Here is a 23,786-nt window from a genome sequence, read left to right on the forward strand (position 1 = left end):
TATACTCCAGTATACACTAAAGCCAACTAATTTCACCTACCAGTATTTTTTACAAGAATTTCTGTATAAAAGTCCTTTGGCAAATCAATGTATGTTCTTAAACTGGTCCTGTTTCCACGTCTTAGTCTTATATGTGTATTACAAATATATCATGCACCACAAACTGTGTCAAAAGTAGAAAACATTTTTTTACCCCAAATAACTTTGGGGTAGTTACTCTTTGTTCTCTTTGTTTTGTCTTTTTTCAGCAGCCCAATCCCTGGGCCTCCACATATCACTTATCAGGACAGAAAGGTATAGATATACACAGGTAAATTTCCACTATATGAGCTAAATTGATCCAGTGAGAAGCTAATGAAAGATAGAGTATTCTCAAGCCTACCTATTCAGAAACATTCTGGAAATGCAAGGCAAACCAACAAATAGTGTTAAGCAAGGGAGCATGATGATCAGAAGTCAGCAAACCATCTTTTTTCTTCCCCTCATACGACATCACAGCTTACACAGTTGAGATGTCATAATTGTCATCTTAAATGCTTCTCAGCCCCCTTCTACCTAAGTCATCTGGGTTACCTTGAATTACAGTAATTACAGGGGACTATCCTCCAGCAACAATTCAGGCTGACTTTGCCAATTTTGCAGTAAAGTGAAGTTAAGGCACTGAGAGGCAGTTACAGTCTCAGCTGCACCTCCAGTGTTGTTTGGCTTAGGGATGGTAATGAAGAGCTGTTGGTGGTAGCATCTTGTATCACTCCAGCTAGATTTGCAGGAAGACTGCTGCTGTACTTGTATCTAAGCGAAATTGCATTCCCTTGAGGACATCTTCCCTTCAGAAGCGAAGTGGCCTTGATTCTCTGTAGTACTACACTCCTCTTATATTGACCCGCCCAGTTTATTCACTAAGCTTTCCAGGGTATTGCTTTCCATACTTGCCAATATCTTCAAAATTTCCGGTCTGTCACTCCATGCTTATTTAATGCTAATTATTAGGTAACAATCACTTTGCTTCAACCTATTCCTAAACAGCAACGGAAAACTATGAAACTCTATTCACATATGAACAGGTAAACTCATAGTTTTCATAGTATGTCTGGGTCCAGCTCTGTTATGTACTGAAAATGCCCAATCCCTGATGTGTTACTAAATAAAAAAATAAAAAAATCCAACCAAAAAAAAACAAAAAGAAAACCAAAGCTGAAAAAAAACCACACCAAAGCCAAAATAAGGAAAAATAGAAGGGAGAAACTTTTTCCTAAACCATAAACTACTACAAGACTTTGGAAGTGAACTAGTACATGGGCTCATGCCAAAACACAGACAAACACCATGTAATACTTCATCACCTCAATTAATCGGTCTCCAGCTTTTAATCTCCCATCTTGAATAGCTGCACCTCTCGGAAGGATGTTTTTCACATAAATTGGAGCAGAGCCACCAATCGGGACATCTCTTGAAGTAATGCTAAAGCCCAAGCCTTCTGTACCTGCATAAAGAATGTAGAATATTACTCATTAAATGCACATTTATATTACATATTCTTTTTATCCAGCAGAATGTACGTATACCTCACTGATACAATCCATGAAAATACATATATAAAATGTAAGAATTACTGCACGTCAAAAAAAGAGAAAAAAAGGCATATATAGGAACGCTATAGCTGAAGCACTGAGACTTGGCACAGGTGGCTCAGCAGGCCCTCCTTGCAACTTGCTGTACTGACGATTTTCAAGCCACTGCCATATTTCCAACTTTCTATTTCAGATGAGCTGAGTGACAAGGAATCAGAACAAAGCATATCTGATATCCTATCACTGTCTTCCCCATTGTCAATCCTCAGCTCATCAGCGATCCTTTCTTTCTCTTTTGCAATCCTTTCAGCAATGTCAGTTGGCCAACACTGCCGGCCATGGGGCTTTGCTGGCTCATTTATGGACACTGTGGACACTTACGGGCAGGTGACAGTCAGAACCAGAGATCAATGGTCTAATTTCTCCTGCTTCAAGGGACCTCAGGCAGATTTCTGTCAACAGCTCCTCTGCCTGGGGCTTCACCCTGGCTCTCACTGTGTTCCACCCCCCATTCTGCCACACAGAGAGCAGAGCCAGGCTGCCTCTTCTGAGGTACTGCTGTGCATCCAGGTGACCCTCTATGCTTGGCTAAGACTGACTGAGGCAAAACAGAAACATTTAAGATGACCTGGAGAAATACAGACAAGGGGTCAGAGAAATTATGCCCACAACTCATTACTGAAGTGCAACTTAGGACCCTACCAACTCTGGGATGCACAAGCCGAGAGGACAATCAAGCCTTTCTTACTATGCAGAAAGCTCATTTGTGATCCTCTTTTTAATGCGATCTGTCCAGTGTTATCAACAACCTTTGAAACTCAACACTGAACACCCATCCCCCCAGCACTGCACATTAAATGTATTGTGTAGGACACAATCTAGCATGAAACCAGACAGACTTTCAGTGGACAACATCCCTGACAGTGTCAGCATCTAGAAGTTCAACATGAAACATCTCATGTAGACATCATATGTCAACATATGTCTACAGTTCAAATTCACTAGCTAGGCATATGCGTGTCCAGCCTACATTTAATCTGATCTATTACAGCAACTTGCAGTTAGGACTCAGCAATATCAGATAAGGTCCCTAAAAGTTGCACAACATACCCCTTTGCATAAAATCAGAGGGACAGACAGAAGCCGAGCTTTTATGGAACAATCCTCAACTATGGCCCTGGGAAGCTGAGAACAACCTATGCAAAAAATACACAACTACAGAATCATTTGAGGATTGTATTGGGTTTGCATGATGAGGTTTTGGTAGCAGGTGGGCTACAGAGATGGCATCTGTGAGAAGCTGTGAGAAGCTTCCCCCACATCTGATAGAGCCAATGCCAGCTGGACCTGCCACTGATCAAGGCCAAGCCCATCAGTGATGGTGGTAGTGCTTATGGGATCGCGTATTTAAGAAAGCGGGGAAATAACTGCAGTGAAACAGTAGCCGGAGAGAGGAGTGAGAATGTGTGAAACAGCAGCTCTGCAGACCCCAAGGTCAGTGAAGGAAGAGGGGAAGGATGTGCTCCAGGCACCAGAGCAGAGATTCCCCTGCAGCTCATGGTGCAGTTCATGGTGAGGCAGCTGTGCCCCTGCAGCCCATGAAGATCCATGGTAGAACAGAGATATCCACCTGTGGCTCATGGAGGACCTCACACTGGAGCTGGGGGATACTGAAAGGAGGCTGTGACCCTGTGGGAAGCCCACACAGGAGAAGGCTTCTGGCAGGACCTATGGCCCCATGGAGAGAGGAGCCTGCACTGGAGCAGGTTTGGTGTCAGGAGCTGTGACCCTATGGGGGACACAAACTGGAGCAGTCTGTTCCTGAATGACTGCACCCATGGAAGGGACCCCAGCCTGGAGCAGGAGAAGGGTGTGAGGAGTCCTCCCCTGGGGAGGAAACAGTGGCAGAGACAACGTGTGATAAACTGACTGCAATCCCCATTCCCCATCACCCTATGCTGCTGGGGACGGGGAGTAGGAAGTAGAGAATTTGGGAGAAAAGATGAGCCCAGGAAGGGAGGGGTGGGGGAAAGGTGTTTTAAGGTTTGGTTTTAATTCTCATTTCCCTAGTCTGATTTGATTGGTAAAAAATTAAATCGATTTTCCCAAGTTGAGTCTATTCATGACAGGAACTGCTGAGTGATCCCTCCCTGTCATTATTTTGACCCATGAGCTTTTCATTATATTTTCTCTCCCCTGTCTAACTGTGGAGGGGAGTGACAGAGTAGCTTTGGTGGGCACCTGATGTCCAGCCAGGGTCAACCCACTACAAGGTTAAAGCCTGAATTAGTTTCTGACTTACTGTTCTCCATGTTCATTCTAAGTCTACTTTTTTACCGAGCAGATTAAAATTCACATGTGAAAAGGAAGCAGGTGTCCACTACAGTCATCAGTAGTCTGCATAGAAATTTCCAAAATCTGCACAACTACCTTTGGTCAAAATTTAGTACAATATATTTTAGTATCAAGATGGTAATCATATTAAGAAGTAAATTGATACAGGTAACAGGGCTGGGGATGACATAACCTTTCAAAATCTGCATTTTAAACATATGTAAATCCTCACATACATACAGCATGTGCATGCAGCTCATATTGCTCAGGAAATTTGGATCAAATCCTCCAGGCTAACTGTTGTGAGACAACCTCCCTTCCTTCTGCAGCATTCAAGACAGCTGAAAAGCACATTTGAATTTGAAAGTCTTCATCCATTTTCAGGTTGATATAAATTTTATCAGTGCTATTGCACAGAGATGAAAAAAAATATTAGATCCCATAACATCCATATTTTACTTTAGAGACCTCACAATTTTAACGATGCTTCAAATGTTCATAGAGCTTTTTAGCTCCTTGCAAAATGTAAAGATAATCCATGTAAGTTGCTTTTTAAGTCAAATCTCAGCTTTTTATGGAATTTATCTTTTTCTTCTTTTTAGAATTTGTGTTGAATATTGCTTTTGGGGTACAGGTTTTGTCTGCTAAAATTTCTAAAGCAGTATCATAACACAACTGCACACCCAGGACAGTATTTCATTATTAATAAGCTTAATCCCCATAGCCCGGTTATGGCATTATTACAGATTTCTGGTTCACACACTTCACTTTAAACCCCCACAGAAAAAATCAGAAGTTGAAATGTTCACATTACAAATGCACACAGGATATAAATTTGGGCTGTGGCATTTTCTGCTGTCAAATCTCCAGAAAGCCTTTACCAAAGCCAACAGAATGCCACAAATCCACACTGAGCTCAGATATTAGCAGAAGAAAATTCTAATTACTTGTTTCTGTGGAAAGCAGGGGCCTCAACTCTTCTGTTTTGCTATGCTCTTCTGTACAGCTTTACATGAGGCAGCTTTCAGGTGTCACATTCTTTTTGCCTTTTTTCTGCTTCAATTTACTATTCATGCACTTTAGCTGCCCTTAGCTGTATAACACAGCTTCATAAACTCCTGTGCTTATCATATATAAATTAGAAGTTCACAATACTGGGAAATAAATAGATACATTCAGCCAAGGCGAAAAATAAATACGACTTCTGTGGCTAGATTGATTTTTGTTTTTTTCTTTTTATACACTTAACTGATTTAAGTTATCTTTATGCATTTCAGTTCTCCTGTTGACAGAAATTAATATAAGAACTTAGTATCTCCCTGCTGCTAAAATGTTTTCATTTCTTAGGGTGTAAAACTCCATTATAATAATGAGAGAACTGTGCAAACACACTGCAGGCTCCTCTGATACCTCTGATTTATACTAGTGATATGGGAGAAACTGGACATATGTACAGGCTGAACCAGAACATGAGTAGAAAATAGAAGGAATGTCCATCTTTCTGAAAACACAAGGGTCACTCTACTCAAATCTAGAAGCTTTACTTTGCAAGGTCTGGATTATTTAAGCTATGTTCAACTTCTCTTTTAGAGATTTTTAAAAAGAGAGAGGGTAGAAAACATCTTCCTTCTGCTTAGCTGTCACCTCTGACAATGATCAGCTAACACTGATTGACAATAACATTTTTAAGTTACCCACTAATTTGTGTAGTTCAAATTCTTAGGCTTCTTTGATAAATCAGTAGCTCTCTCGACAAGTTAGAGCTCCCCTTTTTTCTTGACTGTGATGCTGAACACGCCTTCTAAATTCACATTACCCTCAAGAGCTCAGCTGAGCTGAAGACAAAGTAGTTTTAAGTGAATTAAAAAAGCAGTTATGATAGTAAAACAACTATATTGTACAAACAGAAGAGGGACATATTTGAGGTTTTAGTTGCTGTTTTAGATGAAAAATGTTCTAGTAGCATTAAGGCAGGGGAGATGACAGACATACTTTCATGTAACTTAGCATATATTCAAAATTAACATCATCATCCTATTTGGGATCAGACTGATCACAAACTGACAGGATGTTAAAAAATTTATTAAATCTTACTGGAGGTGGCTGGACTTTCTGCTATGTCCCAGTGAAGAAGTATTATATTTCTCACTAATGATAGGATTATCATCTTGACTGTGGAAAAAGTGTCTCTGGCATAAAGTTTCTCTCTTTCTAAGGCTTGTCTGCACAAAAAATTGTGTACTCCTCATCCAGCACCAGGTACAGGTCCGAATTCTCAGCAGCAAAATGCACTGCTGGGTAGAAACACTGTCAGAACACAAGAGAAAAATCAAGCATAACCTCTGCACTACTTCCAGTGCTTTCATGTCTCTCTCAAAGTGACATCAGTTCAGAGACCCAATAAGGAATATTTGAAGGACCTACACTGTCAACTTCTTAGGACCTATACTGTCAACTTACTAGGATACATCTTGTACAGTTATCTTCCCTTTCAGGATTGCAAGCAGAGCTAGAAGTAAGTCATGCTTTTCTCTCTCCTCTAAATTAAGAAAATGCAGATGAGTTCTCAGGTACTTCAGTACAGAGCTCCTTAAATTAAATAATAGTAATAATAATCATCATCATCATCATCATCACCATCATCATCTCACTTCTAAAACAATAGGAAATGTTGATAAGCAGACAACTGGGCAACAGATTTGTTAGCACTTTTGCAAGAAAAGCAGAGAACATTTCAGAACAATCTAAATACGGAAAATCCATGCGGGTGAACAGTCCTTCAAGGGAATAAAGGATTGTGCACATAAAGGACAAGCGCAGATTACTTATGAAAGACAAAGAACACGCTCTGCCTTTCCTAAGTGACACATTTTTATGTAGTTTAGTGATTGGGAACATTTTTTTTTTCTTCTCCAAGCAAAGCTCAGACCTCTCAGAAAGATTTTTGCTCAACCCAATAGAAACATTATTCCCTTTTTGCTACAGCCTACTAATAAAGTGATCAGAAGTGTTTCTAAAAAATGGGAAGATGAAACCTGATGCAGTTTACTTTTCTTCAGAGGCTAATAATACCCAAAATTATTTGCTTCCCCTTTTGAATCTCATTTCTCAAGGTCACTTCAATAATTTAGGAATGCTTCATTTCAAAAGTGACAAAAAGCCCTACTGCATCTGAACAGGAATTCTAAAATCAGTCTAAGAGAAGAGAACACATCACTTCAAAACAAATTTTAAATAAAATTCAAAATGTCAATTTGAAGTCTGGCTCAAGAAATTGTATGGGAAAACAAGCAAATACGATGAAAAATGCATGTAAATCTGTACACTTTAGATACATGATACAGACAAGTTCAGGGTCCTATCTTGTACACTCGGCTACATAAACACAAGTAAAACAAGTAATCATCCACAGATGTGCTTTACTCCATAGCAAATATTATGCAATTTTAAATTAGTGTACTTTCAGACTTTCCACTGCACATTATTTGTGTTTCTAATGACTTCTTGCAGGAAGGAACTTAGATACCGCAGGGCTAACTATCGCTGTGCCGTAACCCTGAATGCCCAATCACGTGGTGGGACTTGCAGCATTTAAGCTTAGCTCTGTATATAAGATGGAGCATTATTAAATCATCAAGCCAAATGAGAATCCAACAAGAAATTCTGAAGAGCAACAAGTCTCATAATCCTCCTCACATCTACAATTTAACTATTTTTCTCTGCTGCATTGCACAAGGGTGTCTCCCTCCTCTCAGGACTCACCATCTCCTAGAACACAGGTCCTATTTCATTTCTGTGATGCACTTGCTGATTCCTACAGCTTTCATGATGTACAGTATCCTGCAGCTGTGTCACTCATTTCTTTCTCTTTAAGCTATGCTATTTTGCAGAAGACAAAACTCTTTGGGCCATAAAGGAGGAGATGACCGCAACTCCCATGGCTGGTAGTTAAGCTGCTCTCTGAAAGCAGGGAGATGTGGACTGAAGTCCTCACACACTGAATAATTCAGACAAAAAACAGCATTATATTTTGTGGAACTAGGACCAACTTAAAAAACAAGAGCTCGGTTTTGACCTTTTACCTCAAGAATTACATATTTAATTTAGCCAAATAAATATGTAGTTATCGATAGAAAAGATCCGATGCAACAAACATTATACTTAAGGGCTAACAAATAAAACGAAGCTAGTTTTAAGACTGAGTAGTTCAGGCTGGTCTTAGTACAGCAACTTATTATATACATATATACTTAGTTTCATATATACTGTTATAAACAGTATATATGAAACCTGAGTAATACAGTGTGCAATTAAAAAGTCTTTTCAATGCTTTAGCAAGTATCAGGCTAAACACTGTGAGTTACTCAGTGCTCAAAGACTAAGCTTTAAAATCATTTGTTGTATAATTGGTTATTTATTATTTAATAAGTGCTAGATTAAATTTCTCTCTATTGCATTGGCTCGAACTCTTGCAGTCAAATTAAAAGAACACTCTGGAATTGTCCTGGTGTATATGAGGTCAAAATTTGTTCTAACACTCTGTGTGTTATATCAGTGGTCTTATTTTCTCTATATATTAGCTGTAAAGAACTATTTTTATTTATTTATACTTACTGTGTATCAGCTTACACCAAAACACATGCAAACACAGTCTCACTGTCATGTCTTGCACTATCTTAATTTGTGTGAGCTATTAAGCCAGACTGTTACACAGCCTTAATGGCATTAGAATATCAGCAATAACCCCTACATCTATATGCTAAAAGTTCAGGCCCTAACCTTTAAGGAAAGATAAACAGATATCCATTTTCATTTAGAAAAGCCAACAAACATTCTGCATTGACTGAAACATATGACTGACCTTCTCGTCTGACTTTATTAAACAGCTAAATCCTACGAAAGATCAGGTTATTTTAAAATGCCAAAACAGCAATAAAAATTAAGAAATCATAATTACAGAAGCACATTCTGTAGGGTTATCTTACCATGTCATTTTGCATAATAAAGCTCATGCAATATACAGAAACATGGCTGTAATAGAGAAGGTCTGTCTGTATTGATAAAAAGTCAATTCTTATATAGTACATCAGTAACCGGAATGCACAGGTTAAATCCAAAGTGAATTTCAAGATGAAGCTTTACGTGCTGGTATGCCTTAATGCACCCTACAAGGGGTTTTTAATCTAATGATGGTAAATGCTGAAATAACTGCTGTCTGTTAGCTACAAAGCAAGCACGTTTGTTAAATATCTATAAAGCCTGTCTTATTACAACATCCTTCATTAGAAATAATCAAAGACAATCAACATCCCTTTTGCACTCATATTTATAACAACTACTTGGGGGTATCCTTAAGTGTTTCACTTCGTTTGTTTCTCCACATGTATGTTTCAGAGTTGTCAAATGACAGCCAGACTGGGAGGACATGTCTCATTCTACTATGGATATTAACAAATGAAAGACATCAATGATAAAAAGGTATTATTTCTTATGTACAATTTAAAAAAAAAACTAAAAATTACCATGCACAAAATACAGTACACTAAAGAGTTTCTGTCTGTCTATAAGCTGAGCTAGATGCCTTTTCTTTATAAGTAGTATCTTCATGTAAGAAAATTGTTAGGCACAAACATTCCCTCTAAACTTTTGAAATATATTCTAGATATGTATTTCAAAGCTTTTACTAGCGCAACAGCCATCAAGCTCCTCTGGTGTGAACTAGATGTTAAAGTATCATATAGATCACTTTCCATCAACAGCTAGCAATCATCTCCTTCATTCCATAACTATCTAATATATTGCTACCAACAAGGCTAAATTACATTACAGAAATGGGGAGAGTATTTATGAAACACCATTCAGTGCAAGATGTCCAAAACATAACCTCATATCACAGTCAAAGCATCCATAACACATGAAATTGCATTCTCGCATCTTGTGAGCAGTTACAACGCCACATTTGTTTAGCGCAAAAATACTTTGTTCTGATATTCTGTATTTATTTCTTGGTGCTTTTAAAATATATAAAATGCATATTTCCATTCCTGGTTAAGAATCCTTTTATGTAATGCCCGAGTGGTATTTCTACAGGCTTCTGCAGACACAAAAATTAGGTAAAAATCACTGTAGTGACTGAGAGCGTATTTGTAAGCACAGTGATTCCTTACTCAGCCAGTAACTTTTTCCAAGCAGGCTGATCTGAGCTGATGGCCTAAAGAATTTCTTGAAGGAGCATCAACAACAGAAGCAAACTGTCAACTCAACCTTATGTCATCCAAGTTTGTAGAGCTCAAAATTCAGCAACCAGAAAGAAGCAATCTGGTGGCTCACGTGAAGTTCATGGAAAGGAACACATAATGATAATGTGACAAGTAGCCTTGTACCTCTGAAACTGTGAAATCTCTACCATTCAATGCACTATCTTCAATACCTTTTGATAAAAAGATTAATTAGTAACAATTATTAACACTAAGGACATACAATATTGTAAGGGGAATGTATTTGAGTTCATAAATAATACTGTCAAATGGGTAAACTTTTTGCTGTGTAATGTAAAACCTAATCTTGCTGCCAGAGGTCAAATTATATCTAACATTAAACGTGTTCATTTTAATACCAGAAAGCTTACAGCATGTGTAATCCTTTTAGAAAATCATTTCTCAAGAGCTAAGAAATACTTACATCTTAAAGGCTTTTTGTTATACTTCAAATTATCTTAAAAGCATCTACATCATAACTACAAAAAAAAACCAAATTTCTCGCTTAGGACATTTAACACATCATAAAAATTCCACAGCTGTACCAATGCATCTACATATGCACATATAACACAGATATTGAGATAGGCACTCACTACTTCCTCCTCTGTCCTTAAATAGTCTCTCACCCCCATACAAATTACACTAGCATAAAGGCCAAAATAGGAAATATCACATTACATCTCAACCATTTAAACAAAGACTTTCACATCCCTGTGGAATAAAGAAAAGCTTTAGCTGGAAATTATAAAGTCCAATTTATCAAGTGGATCCAACACACTCTTTAAATCTAATGGCAAAACCACAGTTACTCAATTTGAAAAGTCATGATAATTGTAAAGTACAGAATATGGGCCATTTTAGCTTATTTATTTATATTAAGTAGTTCACCACTCCCTGGGTCTTGGCCAACAGAATTTGCAGCACTTACAGCGCTCCTCTGATACTTGAGAAACAATCTTAAGGCACTTTTCAAAACAGCCTTTTGCGAACACACCACACACACCGAATGCACGGCTAGACTCCTGGACATGCTATCAGGGACAACTCAACCCGTGGCTACAAAATCAACTCATCATATTCCCCATGCTACTGCAAGCTGTCCTGCCCAATACAATAGCACTGGACACGTGAACATAAACTACGCACACATACCTCATGCTCTATGAGGAGCACACCAGTGCCTTACCTTTTCTCAGCTGTATACTGAGCCTCTTCCCTATCTTTTTGGTGTTATACCCAGTGTTTGCAGTGGAGGTGAGAACTTTCTGAGGTGATGGTACCAGGCCAGAGGGTGGTTTCCCTGATGAATTCACACTATGAGGTAGCTGCGAGTAGGAGTCTGTCTGATCGGACTGGTTGCCCGCTCGAGACATTCTTTGTAATGTGTGAAGTCCAGAATTGTTAATACTTTTGCTGTCAGCATACTGGGCATCAGGGCTGAACCGGCTAGAGTAATATGTGTTCTTCTCGCTTTGGGACAACTGTTCATACTGCTCTTTATTTGCCGCAGGGACCACATGGAACCAAATGAATGGCGTACGCATGGCTTGGCGAAACATATGCTGTGCTCTAGGTTTCAAAATGAACAGAAAATTGGCAAATTAGGACTGCAGACTACAAGACATTATAAGCATAATTACTAATGTTAATTAAGCAACATGAGCTGACAGATACATTGCACTCAAGCATAAAGCATTAATCTGTTCCCTAGTTTACTTGGTATGCTTTTGGCTAAGTTTTATTGCCATAGGGCAACATAATAGTTAAATATGCTTAACAACTAACACACCAAATACTGGATTTGGAAAAGCAAAAATTTTAACCACAGTCTTCAAATGCAGACAGTTCTATGGCAGGACTGCAGTGTCCTTTTGGTTTGAAACTTGGCAATTGTGGTAACTGTAATAACAGTAGTCACAGTGACAACAGAATTATTAAAATGAAAATTACCCTTTATACAAAGACTATATATTTCCATCATTTTCTGAGCATATATGCAGTCTTGCAAGAAGTCTCGTTTACACTTTTAGTAGTTTTTCAGAATAAAATATAAAGGAATAGGAAAAAAGCTTAATCCTGCACAGACATTGGGCTCTAGGTCACGATCCAAAGTACAAGAAGTTAACAATTCTCTTCATGAACTTTACAAACTGTGATACAGAACCATAGAACAAGCAGAGACAAACAACTTTCAAGCCTAGGGTACAGGGTCATGTTCCAATCAGGTTACTGTCAAAGAAATAATACGCACACCTCAAACACGTGTTGAGTAAAAGACAATCAGAATACATTATATTCCTCTGGCCCTTAACACGTTAGGGTTTTCTGAACAATATTTTAATCTTTGAAAACCCTAATTTTCTGCATACCTCTTTTCTACTTCCTCTTTCAATTATCTGTGTGTGAACTACAACCTGATTTCACTTTTAAAAATCTCTCTGATTCACCACTGTGAGATTATACCAAGTTCAGGCATCCACTGAGCAAATATTTATGATCTCTCAAAACTTTTCTAGGAAGTTTCTGCTAACAATAACTTTCATTCTCAGGCACACAATACCACAGGTGTTTTTAAAATGTTAAAAATAAAATTTCCATGGTGTCCAGTTATGTTGAATATGATGCAGTGCAAGCATAAGAGCAAAAGTCATCTGGGAATTTCAGGATAAACAGTTTACCAATACAAGAAGAAAAAAAATTGGTAATGTGCAAAAAAAATCAAATAAAAAGTGCTTATACTCTAATGACAATAATTATCCTGGTTTCTTCATAGTTGGCTAATTAAAAGCCCCTAATGTCCTTTAGCATAACTCTTCTTTATCAAAAGGCAAGCTTAGTCAATATTCTCTTACTTTCCTCAAATTACTGCAAGGTGCAGTGTTAAAAGATTAAATAATGCAATGTAATGTGTGGCAGGTAGACTTACTGTTCAAATCTCCTATTCCGAAGGTCTCCATCGTTAATCCTGACAATACAATCATTCTCACGAAAAAGGTTTTCTTGCTCAGCTTTTCCACCCTTCTCCAATCGCTTCACAAGCAGCCCCAGGGTTCTGGAACATTAAGATTATGAATTATTACTGTTTGAAAAATTTGCAGCAGAGAAAATCCTACTGAAATAATATTTTATCACAGTAACATCTAAATTTGAAACCATCTTTACTTTGAAGTAGGATACCATCATTTCAAATAATTTAAGCATTACCTGAATTATTATCCTTTCTAAATGAAACAAAAGGCCTAGGTGAATCAAGCACGTAATTTAAAAGAAAGAATGAACAGACAGTATGACGATCACATATCCATTCTTGCCAAAGGCCTAGATTTCTGAGCAGTAAAAGCTCCAAGAAGTTGCACACACCTAAAAGCCAGCATATTTTCTGCTAGTTAACTGAAGTTGAACAGGTTTTACTTAAAGTTTGGGTTTCCAAATTAGCAGAAAATACCACAGCTAGCTACTGCTTCTGTGCAAATAGAAGGTGAGGTCATCTCACATAATAAGCAGCCTATAAGGAAGGGATGGAGAAATGATTCAGGAACTTCATGCAAACCAAATGCTTTTAGTTTTAAACCTGTTTTTGTTTTTTTTTTTTTAACTAAAGAACAAAGAGGAAATAAAAATGTAAATACCATTTTTAATTCAGCATATTATCTTAAATTGTTTCAGTAATAACTGAAGACAAGTACCATTTGATAGCTTCTGTGCAATGAGTTGGTCACCATCTTAAGGACTTTGTTGAGAGAAAAGGTAAACGTATATTCAACCTGAGTTTATCAAATGGATCCTGAAGAGTGGATTTCTGAGGTACTGGTAGGATAGAATGTTTCTATACCTGAATTCTAGGTTTGAAGAAGGACTCAGTCTTCTGAATTATTCTTGCATCTACACTGAGCTTTATTTTTTTTTCAAGAAGATCAGCTTTACATTGAAAACCCACAGGATGTATCAGTGGGTCAGGTTCACATCATCCAAGTCAACAGCATTACTTTTACAGGTGTCATTTTAAGGCACAGCATGAAAAATACTTGGTTGTATGGCAGGATATGCAAGACCACGCATGTCTTTTAGCACAAAACTGTCAATGATTATAGCACTTCAGGTTCACACATACCTCAAAGTAAATGAGTGGTCAATGATGCTTGAAAGGACTCTTCATATGCTTAAAAGTTATCTATGCACTTCAGCACTTCATCAACAGAGTCAGAAAAACAAAACTAACTTATTTCTTCCACTTTAAATTCTTCATTTACCAATATATCATCAACATATGCAAATAAGACATTTATTTTACAGAACAGTCATATGCTTTCTCCTACAAGGCAGATAAAGGAGTAAGAGAAACAATCCTAGTAGTATGTCCACACCTAGAGACATTAAGATATGATGTTTACATACATGTAAACAGACCGTGAGGAGAAAAACAACATAAAGCATTTTGACAAATCATCAAATGAAGCTTGATTAACATATTAACATTTAAGTGATACTATTCTGTTTCTAACTGATATGGAGTATTTTGCAAACACTTAACATACTGCACCTTTGACCTCACCAGGGGTCCCATCGAAGGCAAACATTTTCCACCTTCATTTGGTTCCCAATGGACCGCTTGGTTGCAGTCACTGTTGTTAACTGTGCCTGCGCTTGACTTTAACTCAGCTGCTGCAATAAGCAATATGTCTCTTTGCAGTAACACTGGTGAGCACAAGGACCAGAAAAATTTTATAAATCTAATGTATCACTTCTCTAGATTACACGCATTTCAGAAAATACCAGTGTGTATCCAGTCCTATCTCTCCCCATTCCAAGCTGATTTGCTTTTGGTTTGGAAAGCTCAACCTTTTGTAGATTCCTTCCAACAAACCAACATTTCCCACTGAAAAGGAAAATAATATAAGCAAAACTAATTTCCCAAAATTTCCCAAAACAAAACCAGTTCTTCCATGTTTGTTTTGTTGCTGTTGTTGTTGTTGTTTGGTTTTGTTTTCGATTTTTCTGATCACCAAAGTAGTAGATATTTTAGGTGGTTTTCTGCTTGCATTTCCCACAATCATCTAATCATTTGCATGACAAAAATTCTAAATGTCCCCAACAGTCACACACTAACCTAATTGACCATGCTGTGCTCCATTTCTCGTACTAAGATTTGCTGATAATTATGAAAGTATGTTGTCACAGGAAACAAAAGGAAACAATTTTTAAAAAATATTGATTCAATCTCTTTTTCCCTCTGTTCACTAAAATAACAATCTCTGATTTTTAAAACTGATAATTATAAAAAATAAAACTTTACAGATTACTAGTTGCAGAAAGCACTAAAATAAGTTATGAATGTTAACGATAAAAAGGAAAAAATACTTCTATGGCTTCACAACATATTTTTATCAGAATTATAGTTGTCATACATATAAAACTGATGGTTAGAAAACAAGTTTATGAGGTTTTCACTTGTGAGTTATTGAATTTCTCTGAGGAGACAATGTCTTTGAGCCCCAAAGTGAAGTTCCTGAAGAGGATTATCTCAAATGGGGAAAGGATAAATAAGCAAGAAAATATGAACTTGGGAATGCTACATTTGAAAGAAGACAACCACAATATTTGAGGGGGAGAAGGAATTGTGTCTACTCTTCTTTCACTTCATGCCTAAAAGCTCTTGGATGCAGGTGTGCTCCTCTTTAGTGACCACAGACAATTGAGAATTTGGATGTGTACGCAATGCTTGCATGAGAGAATACCCAGTATTTTGTTTATATGGTTAAATATGAAAAATACTAAAATATCAGTATACTAAATATCAAAACACATTCTACACAAAGTACAACACTCCGAGTTAATACTATGATAATACACTATAGAAAATATATGATTCTTTCATTCCAATATCTCTACAAATTGTGATTACAAAATAATTGCTTTATCAGTGGTTTTTGCATAGCACTTTTCTTGAAATGTTGCTATTATGTTGCATTCTGAAATTACATTAAATTATTAATGCAAGATGCGTCTTTATGCACAGTTTGTCATTTGCTGAATTTACTTCACCTAAGCTCTCAAATCTCCTAAAAATAATACTAACCCTAATCAATAGTAAAACAATGTAACATACAAACTACCAGTCAATAATCTCATTAAACAAACGCTACAAGTTCTATTAATGCAGCATTCCTCATGTCAGACACAACATAGGCTGCTCATGAGGATTCTGCTTTTTAACAAATGCTAGAGCTAGGTTAACCAGGCTACATAAAGCTAAAGTCACTGAGAACTGATTTAAGGCTGGACAAACAACCTGAGTCAAATGTGAAACCAGGATTCCCACAATGCCTTTTAACTTATTTAATTTTTTATATATAAACACATACAGCAAAAAATCCCTTTAGACACAGTTCCAGAAACAACTTCCCAAATGCAATTCTGCAAAGGAGAGAACTCTCTTCCAGAACTTGCAGAAAATATATGTTCATGAAAATTGTTTGTGGTTAGATGTCAGAACAGGACTCTTAAAAAAGGCATTATGGGAATTCATGTTTGTTGTTGCAGTAACTGGAGAAAAACAAAGTAGACTTGATATTGCAAATATGCAATAACTTAAAGACTAATTAGATTTTCTTTCCCTGCCGTATGCCACCATCATTAATCCTGGTAAGTGGAAATGTAGCTCTACTACAGTTTCTATGTTGTTTCCCACATTAGGAAAACATAAATTCTGAAAGCCTGTAAACTAATCTAGTATAAAATACAAAAGCCAGTTTACGTATTTGTTTAAGTACAACCATATAGCATAGAAATATATGGGTGCATTTGAATTTGCTTAATCTTTCCCACTTAAAGTAAATCAATGTGTTTTCTAACATAAATTCTTCCACTGTATGCATATTAAACTATAACTTTTCAAGAATGAGATTCAATATTGTTCTGCAAGATACAGAAGGGAAACAGTACCAAAGCACAGAGCTCAATCTTTGTATTTGCTTTAAATATCTAATTGGGAACGTAAACAACTTAGATTATATTAGCATTTTCACCACTGTATTTCCACCAGGTTCATTACTCTAATTATGCAATTAAAATACACTCAGCTACATGTGTTAACATTTCAGTTCTCAGTATAAATTACAACCAATGATAAAATTAGAAACAAGCAGCAAATGTTTTATTGACATCTAAATTGCCTGAGTTAGTCTGGTTAGTTCTTTGAAACTGTGAACTCCCCACATGCCATCCAGCTGTATGGAAATGACGATACTTTGTCTTAATAAAAACTGACAGTGTAAATACTATGAGAGTAATAAAAATATTACATTGAGCATCTAGAATATGATTTGGCCATCACCGCCTGTTGTACATACACACTGAAGTTATTTACCTATTACCTGCAAGCTAACTGTAATATAATCAAATCAGACAGAACAGAAAATAACCAATTTAGACATTTATGCAAAATCACTAACCTGAAAAGGCAAAAACTAGATTAAGGTGCAAAAATAATGATTGATGGAAAAGCTCATGTGTAACAGTTTCATGCAATGAAAAATCTCAGAGAAATCTACAGGAACATAAACACAGTATAAATTTCCTGAGATTCATAGGTCACAGTAGGTAAATCATCTTGTTTGTTCAACTTAAATTATTGTGGCTGATCAGTGCTAAATTAGACATAAACTTCTTTGCACAACACTGACGTCACAGCGCTAATGTGGAGGCACTAAAATAACTTTATCAGTTTTCACGCCTGAAGTTGGAACCAATTTCCAACCCTTGGTAACTACTACTCAGTTTTTTTAGCTTGAATTGTACTTTAAATTAAGCTTATGTAACTTTAAAAAATCTGAGATCAGACAAGGAAAGACTTGAAGTCAGCTAAAAGAGTGAGGGAATGGTACATTCACACCAGAGGGAATCTTCTCCAAATGCATATGTTTTTGAAAACCATGGCTATCTTTGAGATTTAAAAGGCTGGAAATGCAGGAGATGAATAAATGGGGATGCAGATAGTACATATCTCCTAGATGATCAAACAGAGTTAGAGAGACACCCTGAAGGCAGAATTAAGGACTCTCAGTATAGACAATGGCCATTAGATATTACTTTAGTTTTCTTCATGTGTTGAGTAAAAGACTAAAACTTTTACATTGAAATATGAGGTGATTTATAAATTCTAGAAAACAAAGGGCATTTCCTCTAAAAGCAAAAAGATAGAACTACAAAACAGAAAAATGTATAAACAATTTTCAAGTCCACGGATTATGTATACATCAATGCCTGCCTTCATTTGGGTTTGTTTGGTTGGTTTGGTGTCTTTTTTTCATTTATAAAATCTGTTAAATTTGTCATTTAAACTGAAAAAAGGCAATAAAATTCAGTCTCTTACTTTTCCCATTCTTATGAGACTTCCTTCCATTTAGGACATGTAGCACAAACTCAAATAAGTATTTTTAGCTGCCAGGTTTTAGCTGTGTGGTTTATCATGGATTTTATGGCTTGCTTCAAATAGCTGGCAGAGGCCTACATACTGCTCTACATCAAAGTAACATGTCTGATACTTATTAACGGATGTTCTTTATGGAGTTTTCAGACGAATATCCAAATCCATTTCTGTTCTCTTTTACTAAGTAGACTTCAGAGTAGTCTTGGGAATATGGGACTATGACTTCCATGTCATTATTCACAGAGATTTCTGATTTTATCTCATATACTCTTGTGTCAGTTGGATCTCCTTCCAAAGACTGACATGGCAGGATTTTGGAACAACAGCCAGGGTACAGAGCTTGAGAAGATTTCAAAGACTTTAAAATAGAAGAGACCTTGTAACAGTATAACAGTATAATTACGATGAAGCTTGCAGAGAAGATCTCAACGTAACCCCATTTATGCATCAACATAGCATCTCCCATTAGCCAGGACTGCTCAAATGCTATCCTTAGGGAACTCAGTGCTTGCCCCCCTCTCTGAGCACCTAGTAAGAAGGAAGAATTGGTGCTAAAGGAAGTTTTGTACAAATTTAACATTTTCTTTCTTTTTATGCTTTCCTCTCATTCATTTCCTTTTTGGTCTACTTTCATCTAAACACTTTCCTGTTAACTTTCTATTCTGTCTTTCTTTCTGCTTTCATTTTTATGCCTTCCATGCTGCTTAGCACTGCATCTATGGCACTGCAAAACTGTGTAAGTCTTACAAACAAAACTTTAATATTGAAAAACTTCACAACCATAAGGTGATAAATATGTATACCCCTCCTCCCTTTTGGTAAGGTGAGCAATATCTGCTATTCAAAGCATATGATCAAAAAGGCCAATAAAGGACTGATAAAATTCTAGAAGAAAAAACAGGAGGACAATAATGAAACATATCCACAGAAGAAAGTTTGACCATGTCTGTACAAATCAACAGTACTGTTCCCAGAGAATTAGGGAGATAGATTTTATTTTTTTCCATTAAAAAAAAAGTCTGTGTTTCACTAGGAACAGAAATACTTAGTAGCATCTAAATAGACAAAGCAGAGATATTTATAGTTTTTGTTCAAGATCAAAAGCCAACATTGAAAACAGATTCTTACGCCAAACCCCCAAAGGATCACGAAAAAATCAAGCATTTCCTCAATATAAATAAAGGACAGAGTTATGTGATGCAATTTTTGAAGGTTTCAAATGTTTGCTTTGGGAGAGGGGAGATTTTTGGTGGGAAATGTCCCTTTCTTATTGCACAGAGGTAAAAAGGGAGAATTGTACTAGCCTTTTCTTATACTTTTTCACTTTTTAAAATTATTGATTAAATATTATTTGCCTATTGAGTAACATTTTCAAAAGCAAACAAAGAGAAATGGAAGAAAAATAATTGAAAACAGCATAACTGGAACTGATCACCAAACTTATAGGACACAATGGTAGGCCAAAGGACTAAAGTATGTGATACACTGGATCTTTTCCTTTTGGATACCCCTCAACATCTTTTCTGAGTACTGTTTGGTTTTGTATATTTAGGTTTCTACTGAGAAGGGGATCTGCTCAGGTAAGTTACTTCACTGTAGAAGGGAACGTTTTGCTTTGCAGCCAGAGGAGGAACAACGAGCAGTCATGTGCTAGAGTGAGAAACTAGCAGGCAGGAGAGAATCCACGCCAAGCATCTGCTCTTCCTCTGACTCTAGCAAAAGGAGAACCAACCATACCTTTACTGCTCGAAAGAGCTGGGGGAGGGAAGGATTTAAAAAAAAAAAAAAAATTAAAAAAAAAAGGTCAAAAAAGGCGACAAAGCAAAAAGAAACCAAAACTCCTCATCAAGTACTCCAAACCTGAAGTTGGCCGCATTCCTTTCCCTGCCCACACTGCTGGCTGCAGGCAGCTGGGGAAAATATATTTGCTCTCAGTGAAACCATGTAGAGGTGTGGGCACAGCTGACAGTAAAGCAGCAGTACAACAGAAGTGCTTATAATACCACGCAATGAACTCTACCTTTGCTCCAATACGATGCAAAGAGCATAGGAGAAATGTTTTAGCTATATCTAAGGTCCTCCTCAACTTTATTCCACCACACTTTCAAGATATTGACCCAAGAATCTCCGCTCTCCAGCAGTTTATTTTTAAGGGGCGTCAAAAAAAACCTCAGAGAGCAATTGCATGTACCATCCATTTTTCAACGAGGGCAGTTCTAGTATTATGAAGGAAAATGGGATAAATTTTGATATCAGAATTATTTCCTTGTAACAGAATTGATTTTTAAATGTGACAATTCTAAACATTTATTTAAAACAGGCTTTCGTGTAATAAAACTATATCATATAATCTCAAACTCAACAAAAAAGAGTTAAAAGTCCTTCATAGCTCTTAACATAACATCTTTAAAAAAAAAGTCAGATAGTTTATTACTGTGTTTACGGCTTTTTCATTTTACATGCTCTCACTATGTATAAACAGTTTAAGCTTCACCTCAGACTTGAAAACTACATTAACAGCCTGTAAGTGAATTTTACTAGTTAAAATTCTTATTTAAAATGTCAAAATTTACCTTTCTAAGATCAATTTTATTAAACAAGTACTTACTAGGCAGCCAACCTAGTAAACCCATCTTAAACCCATCTTTTTCTTGGCCTTCACACTGTCCAAATCCTAGATAACTGCATGAACATTTCAATCATTTCCAACTTTATGGGATTTACTTCTGGGCTTATGTCTGAAGCACCATTCACTCATGCCCTTTCTGTCCCCACACTGAATTTACTGAATTTCAGATTATGAAGAGAAGAATTTACCACTTACAGAATTTTGTTCTTGTAGTCCTCAGAAAAAGTAGCCTTAAATTAACAAAAATACATTTTCTCCTAATACTTGAGAGTATGGCTATGAAACCACTGGGTTTCAAGTAACAAATGCAAATAATACTCTTATACTTTGTTTAAAATCCTGTGAAGATATTTAGTATAGAAGGAAGAAAAAAATTATCATAGATGAAAAGAGGAAATTAATATTTGATATATATGTATAGCAAGTAATTTCTGTTCTTAATTACTAAACTGATATTGTTGCTGTGCAACAGGCATGTGAGATTATAAAACACCCTCATGTGTAATCAAAGATTACTTTCAAAGTATATATTTGTGTCCCTTTTCCTTAGAAAGAAAATACAGTGTATACTTAGAATATGCATCAGCAAAATAAAATTTGCATGTATTCCTGCAGAGCTTTCATTTTTCAACTTACGTAAAAGCTTCAAATCCATCACTAATTACTACAAAAGTTAAGCTGTTTTTCTAGGACAATATTAATGGCCCTAAATGCTAAAACTCTACCTTAGCAAAGTAAGCATTAGAGATGATGCATTCTGTTTACTACTATAATCTCCCACATTGCACTTCTTAATGTAAAGGACTTTCTTTACACTTTTTTTTTTTTCTAAACAATTCAACTTCAGAAGTTCCAGCCTGTCATATAATAAAACAAGTTTACCTTTCGGAAAATGAATGTTTCAATTGGTTTCACTACTTCTTTTTAACCTCAGCAGATGGGACAACACTACATATTGAAAGTGTGATGATTGTTTTCCATTCTTACCAAAGCACAGGCATAGGATGCTGCTGGTTTACACTCCTACTGTTATTTGGGAACTTGTGGCTCTAAACTGTCAGCAAGGAAATGCTGCATAAATATCTATCTGAACTAAAGCAGCAGATTACAATATTAAAGAGTCCAAAAGGAAACGGCTTTATACTACAATTTCCCATGAGATTACAACAAGGCCTCTATTAAAACCCCACAGTTCTAACTCCTTTTAAGCAGAGCCTTTCCATTATAAAATCCATTCCAAGTATGGAGTCAGTAAATTTGCATTTCTTCCTTTCTTAATCAGCAATACTGCCTTTTGAAAAACATACGATATTCTATAGAAGGCAAAGGCACACAATATAAAAACTAACACAATCAAGATAACACATAGAAAGTTACAATTCAATTAAAATCCTACACAGTACGTTACCTTCCGCCTCGGGCACTGAAAGGCACTACATGGATTCCCAGAGGCCCGCCGTCATTGGAGACTTCTACGAGCTTTACCATATCACTGTGAGACAATGACGAATGAGGGAATATGAACATGTACCGATAAGGAACCAAAAAATCCCACACAAACATACACAGCAAAACAAAACCATTCCAGAAATCAAGTCATGGTGATGAAAGCACTGTTGAATGCTACGTACCTGAAGATTAAACTGATGGCATGAAAGGAGATCAATCATCAAAAATACTTCAATTAATAAAACAGACAAAGCTCAAAGAAATTTTTTGTAAACTTATTTTTCTACGTAAAAATAGGTATCATCTTCATTGCATGCATGTTGTTTATTTCTTCTTTATTCTAAAGTTAAATTTCAGTTCATTTTTTGGACCATTGAGCAGAAATAACTTAAATACCACATACAGTTTTTCCTCAGAAGTCTAAAAGCTGATCATAGAACTAGCACACTTAATTTTTTTCTTAGAGAGCACTCACTTAGCCTCAACATTAGTGTTCACATAACTACCCCATAATCAAATGAGAATTATTAATTTTTTAAATAGTTAAAGTCTTCTAGATTTAAACCACATTAATTTGGTTTCTGCAATTCCATTTTCTTTTATTGGAAGATTACTGTATCTCCTTACTAGGCAAAGACTCCAAAGTAAGATTTAACCATAATATTCAAAACCAACCAGACAGCCCCCTGAAGGAACTATACATCTAGTTTTCAATTATACGTTTGCTGCAAAGAGAGAAGTGAAAGAGGAAAGTACAGGTTCAGAAAGAGCCATGCAAAAATTCTAGAAATAGATTTCTATGAAATCTACTGATGTATTTGAAACATGCCCACATCTGGAAAGGTGGAATATAGCCCATGAACCATAAAGAGTTATAACTACCCAAATGAGAAAATAATACACAAAGGCCAAACCTCTCAGTAAATCTGGAAGTGAGAGATCAGAATGCAAGCCATGATCTAAATTTGTGGCTTATGCCTCTCTCTAGTATTACATACTCTTTCCATATTTCCTGGCACTACATATATATAAACACAGATCTTTGTTTGAGAAGCTTGTTTCTCATAAGCACACAAATCAAATTTAATCTAGAAATGGAGCAAAGAGCAGGCCCA

At 36.5% G+C, this 23,786-nt stretch overlaps 1 protein-coding gene across 14 annotated transcripts in view; it reads right to left on the bottom strand.

Moving 5' to 3' along the window:
• The window catches only part of PARD3 (par-3 family cell polarity regulator), a 450,998-nt gene that overhangs the window by 198,782 nt on the left and 228,430 nt on the right, over positions 1–23,786 (bottom strand). For 12 of the 14 annotated variants that reach the window (XM_057432824.1, XM_057432817.1, XM_057432816.1 and 9 more), the window contains 4 exons: positions 22,631–22,714; positions 13,092–13,217; positions 11,352–11,734; positions 1,344–1,483 (listed from right to left, as the gene is read on the bottom strand). In XM_057432824.1, coding sequence (XP_057288807.1) covers positions 1,344–1,483; positions 11,352–11,734; positions 13,092–13,217; positions 22,631–22,714 — 733 coding nt within the window. The remainder of the gene's footprint in view (positions 1–1,343; positions 1,484–11,351; positions 11,735–13,091; positions 13,218–22,630; positions 22,715–23,786) is intronic. The other 2 variants (XM_057432818.1, XM_057432814.1) reach the window with 1 other exon arrangement.

Source organism: Pezoporus wallicus, unplaced genomic scaffold, assembly GCF_028554395.1.
Source record: "Pezoporus wallicus isolate ANWC-B61680 ecotype Strahan unplaced genomic scaffold, APGP_CSIRO_Pwel_v1 scaffold_2584, whole genome shotgun sequence".
Classification (NCBI taxonomy): domain Eukaryota; kingdom Metazoa; phylum Chordata; class Aves; order Psittaciformes; family Psittacidae; genus Pezoporus; species Pezoporus wallicus.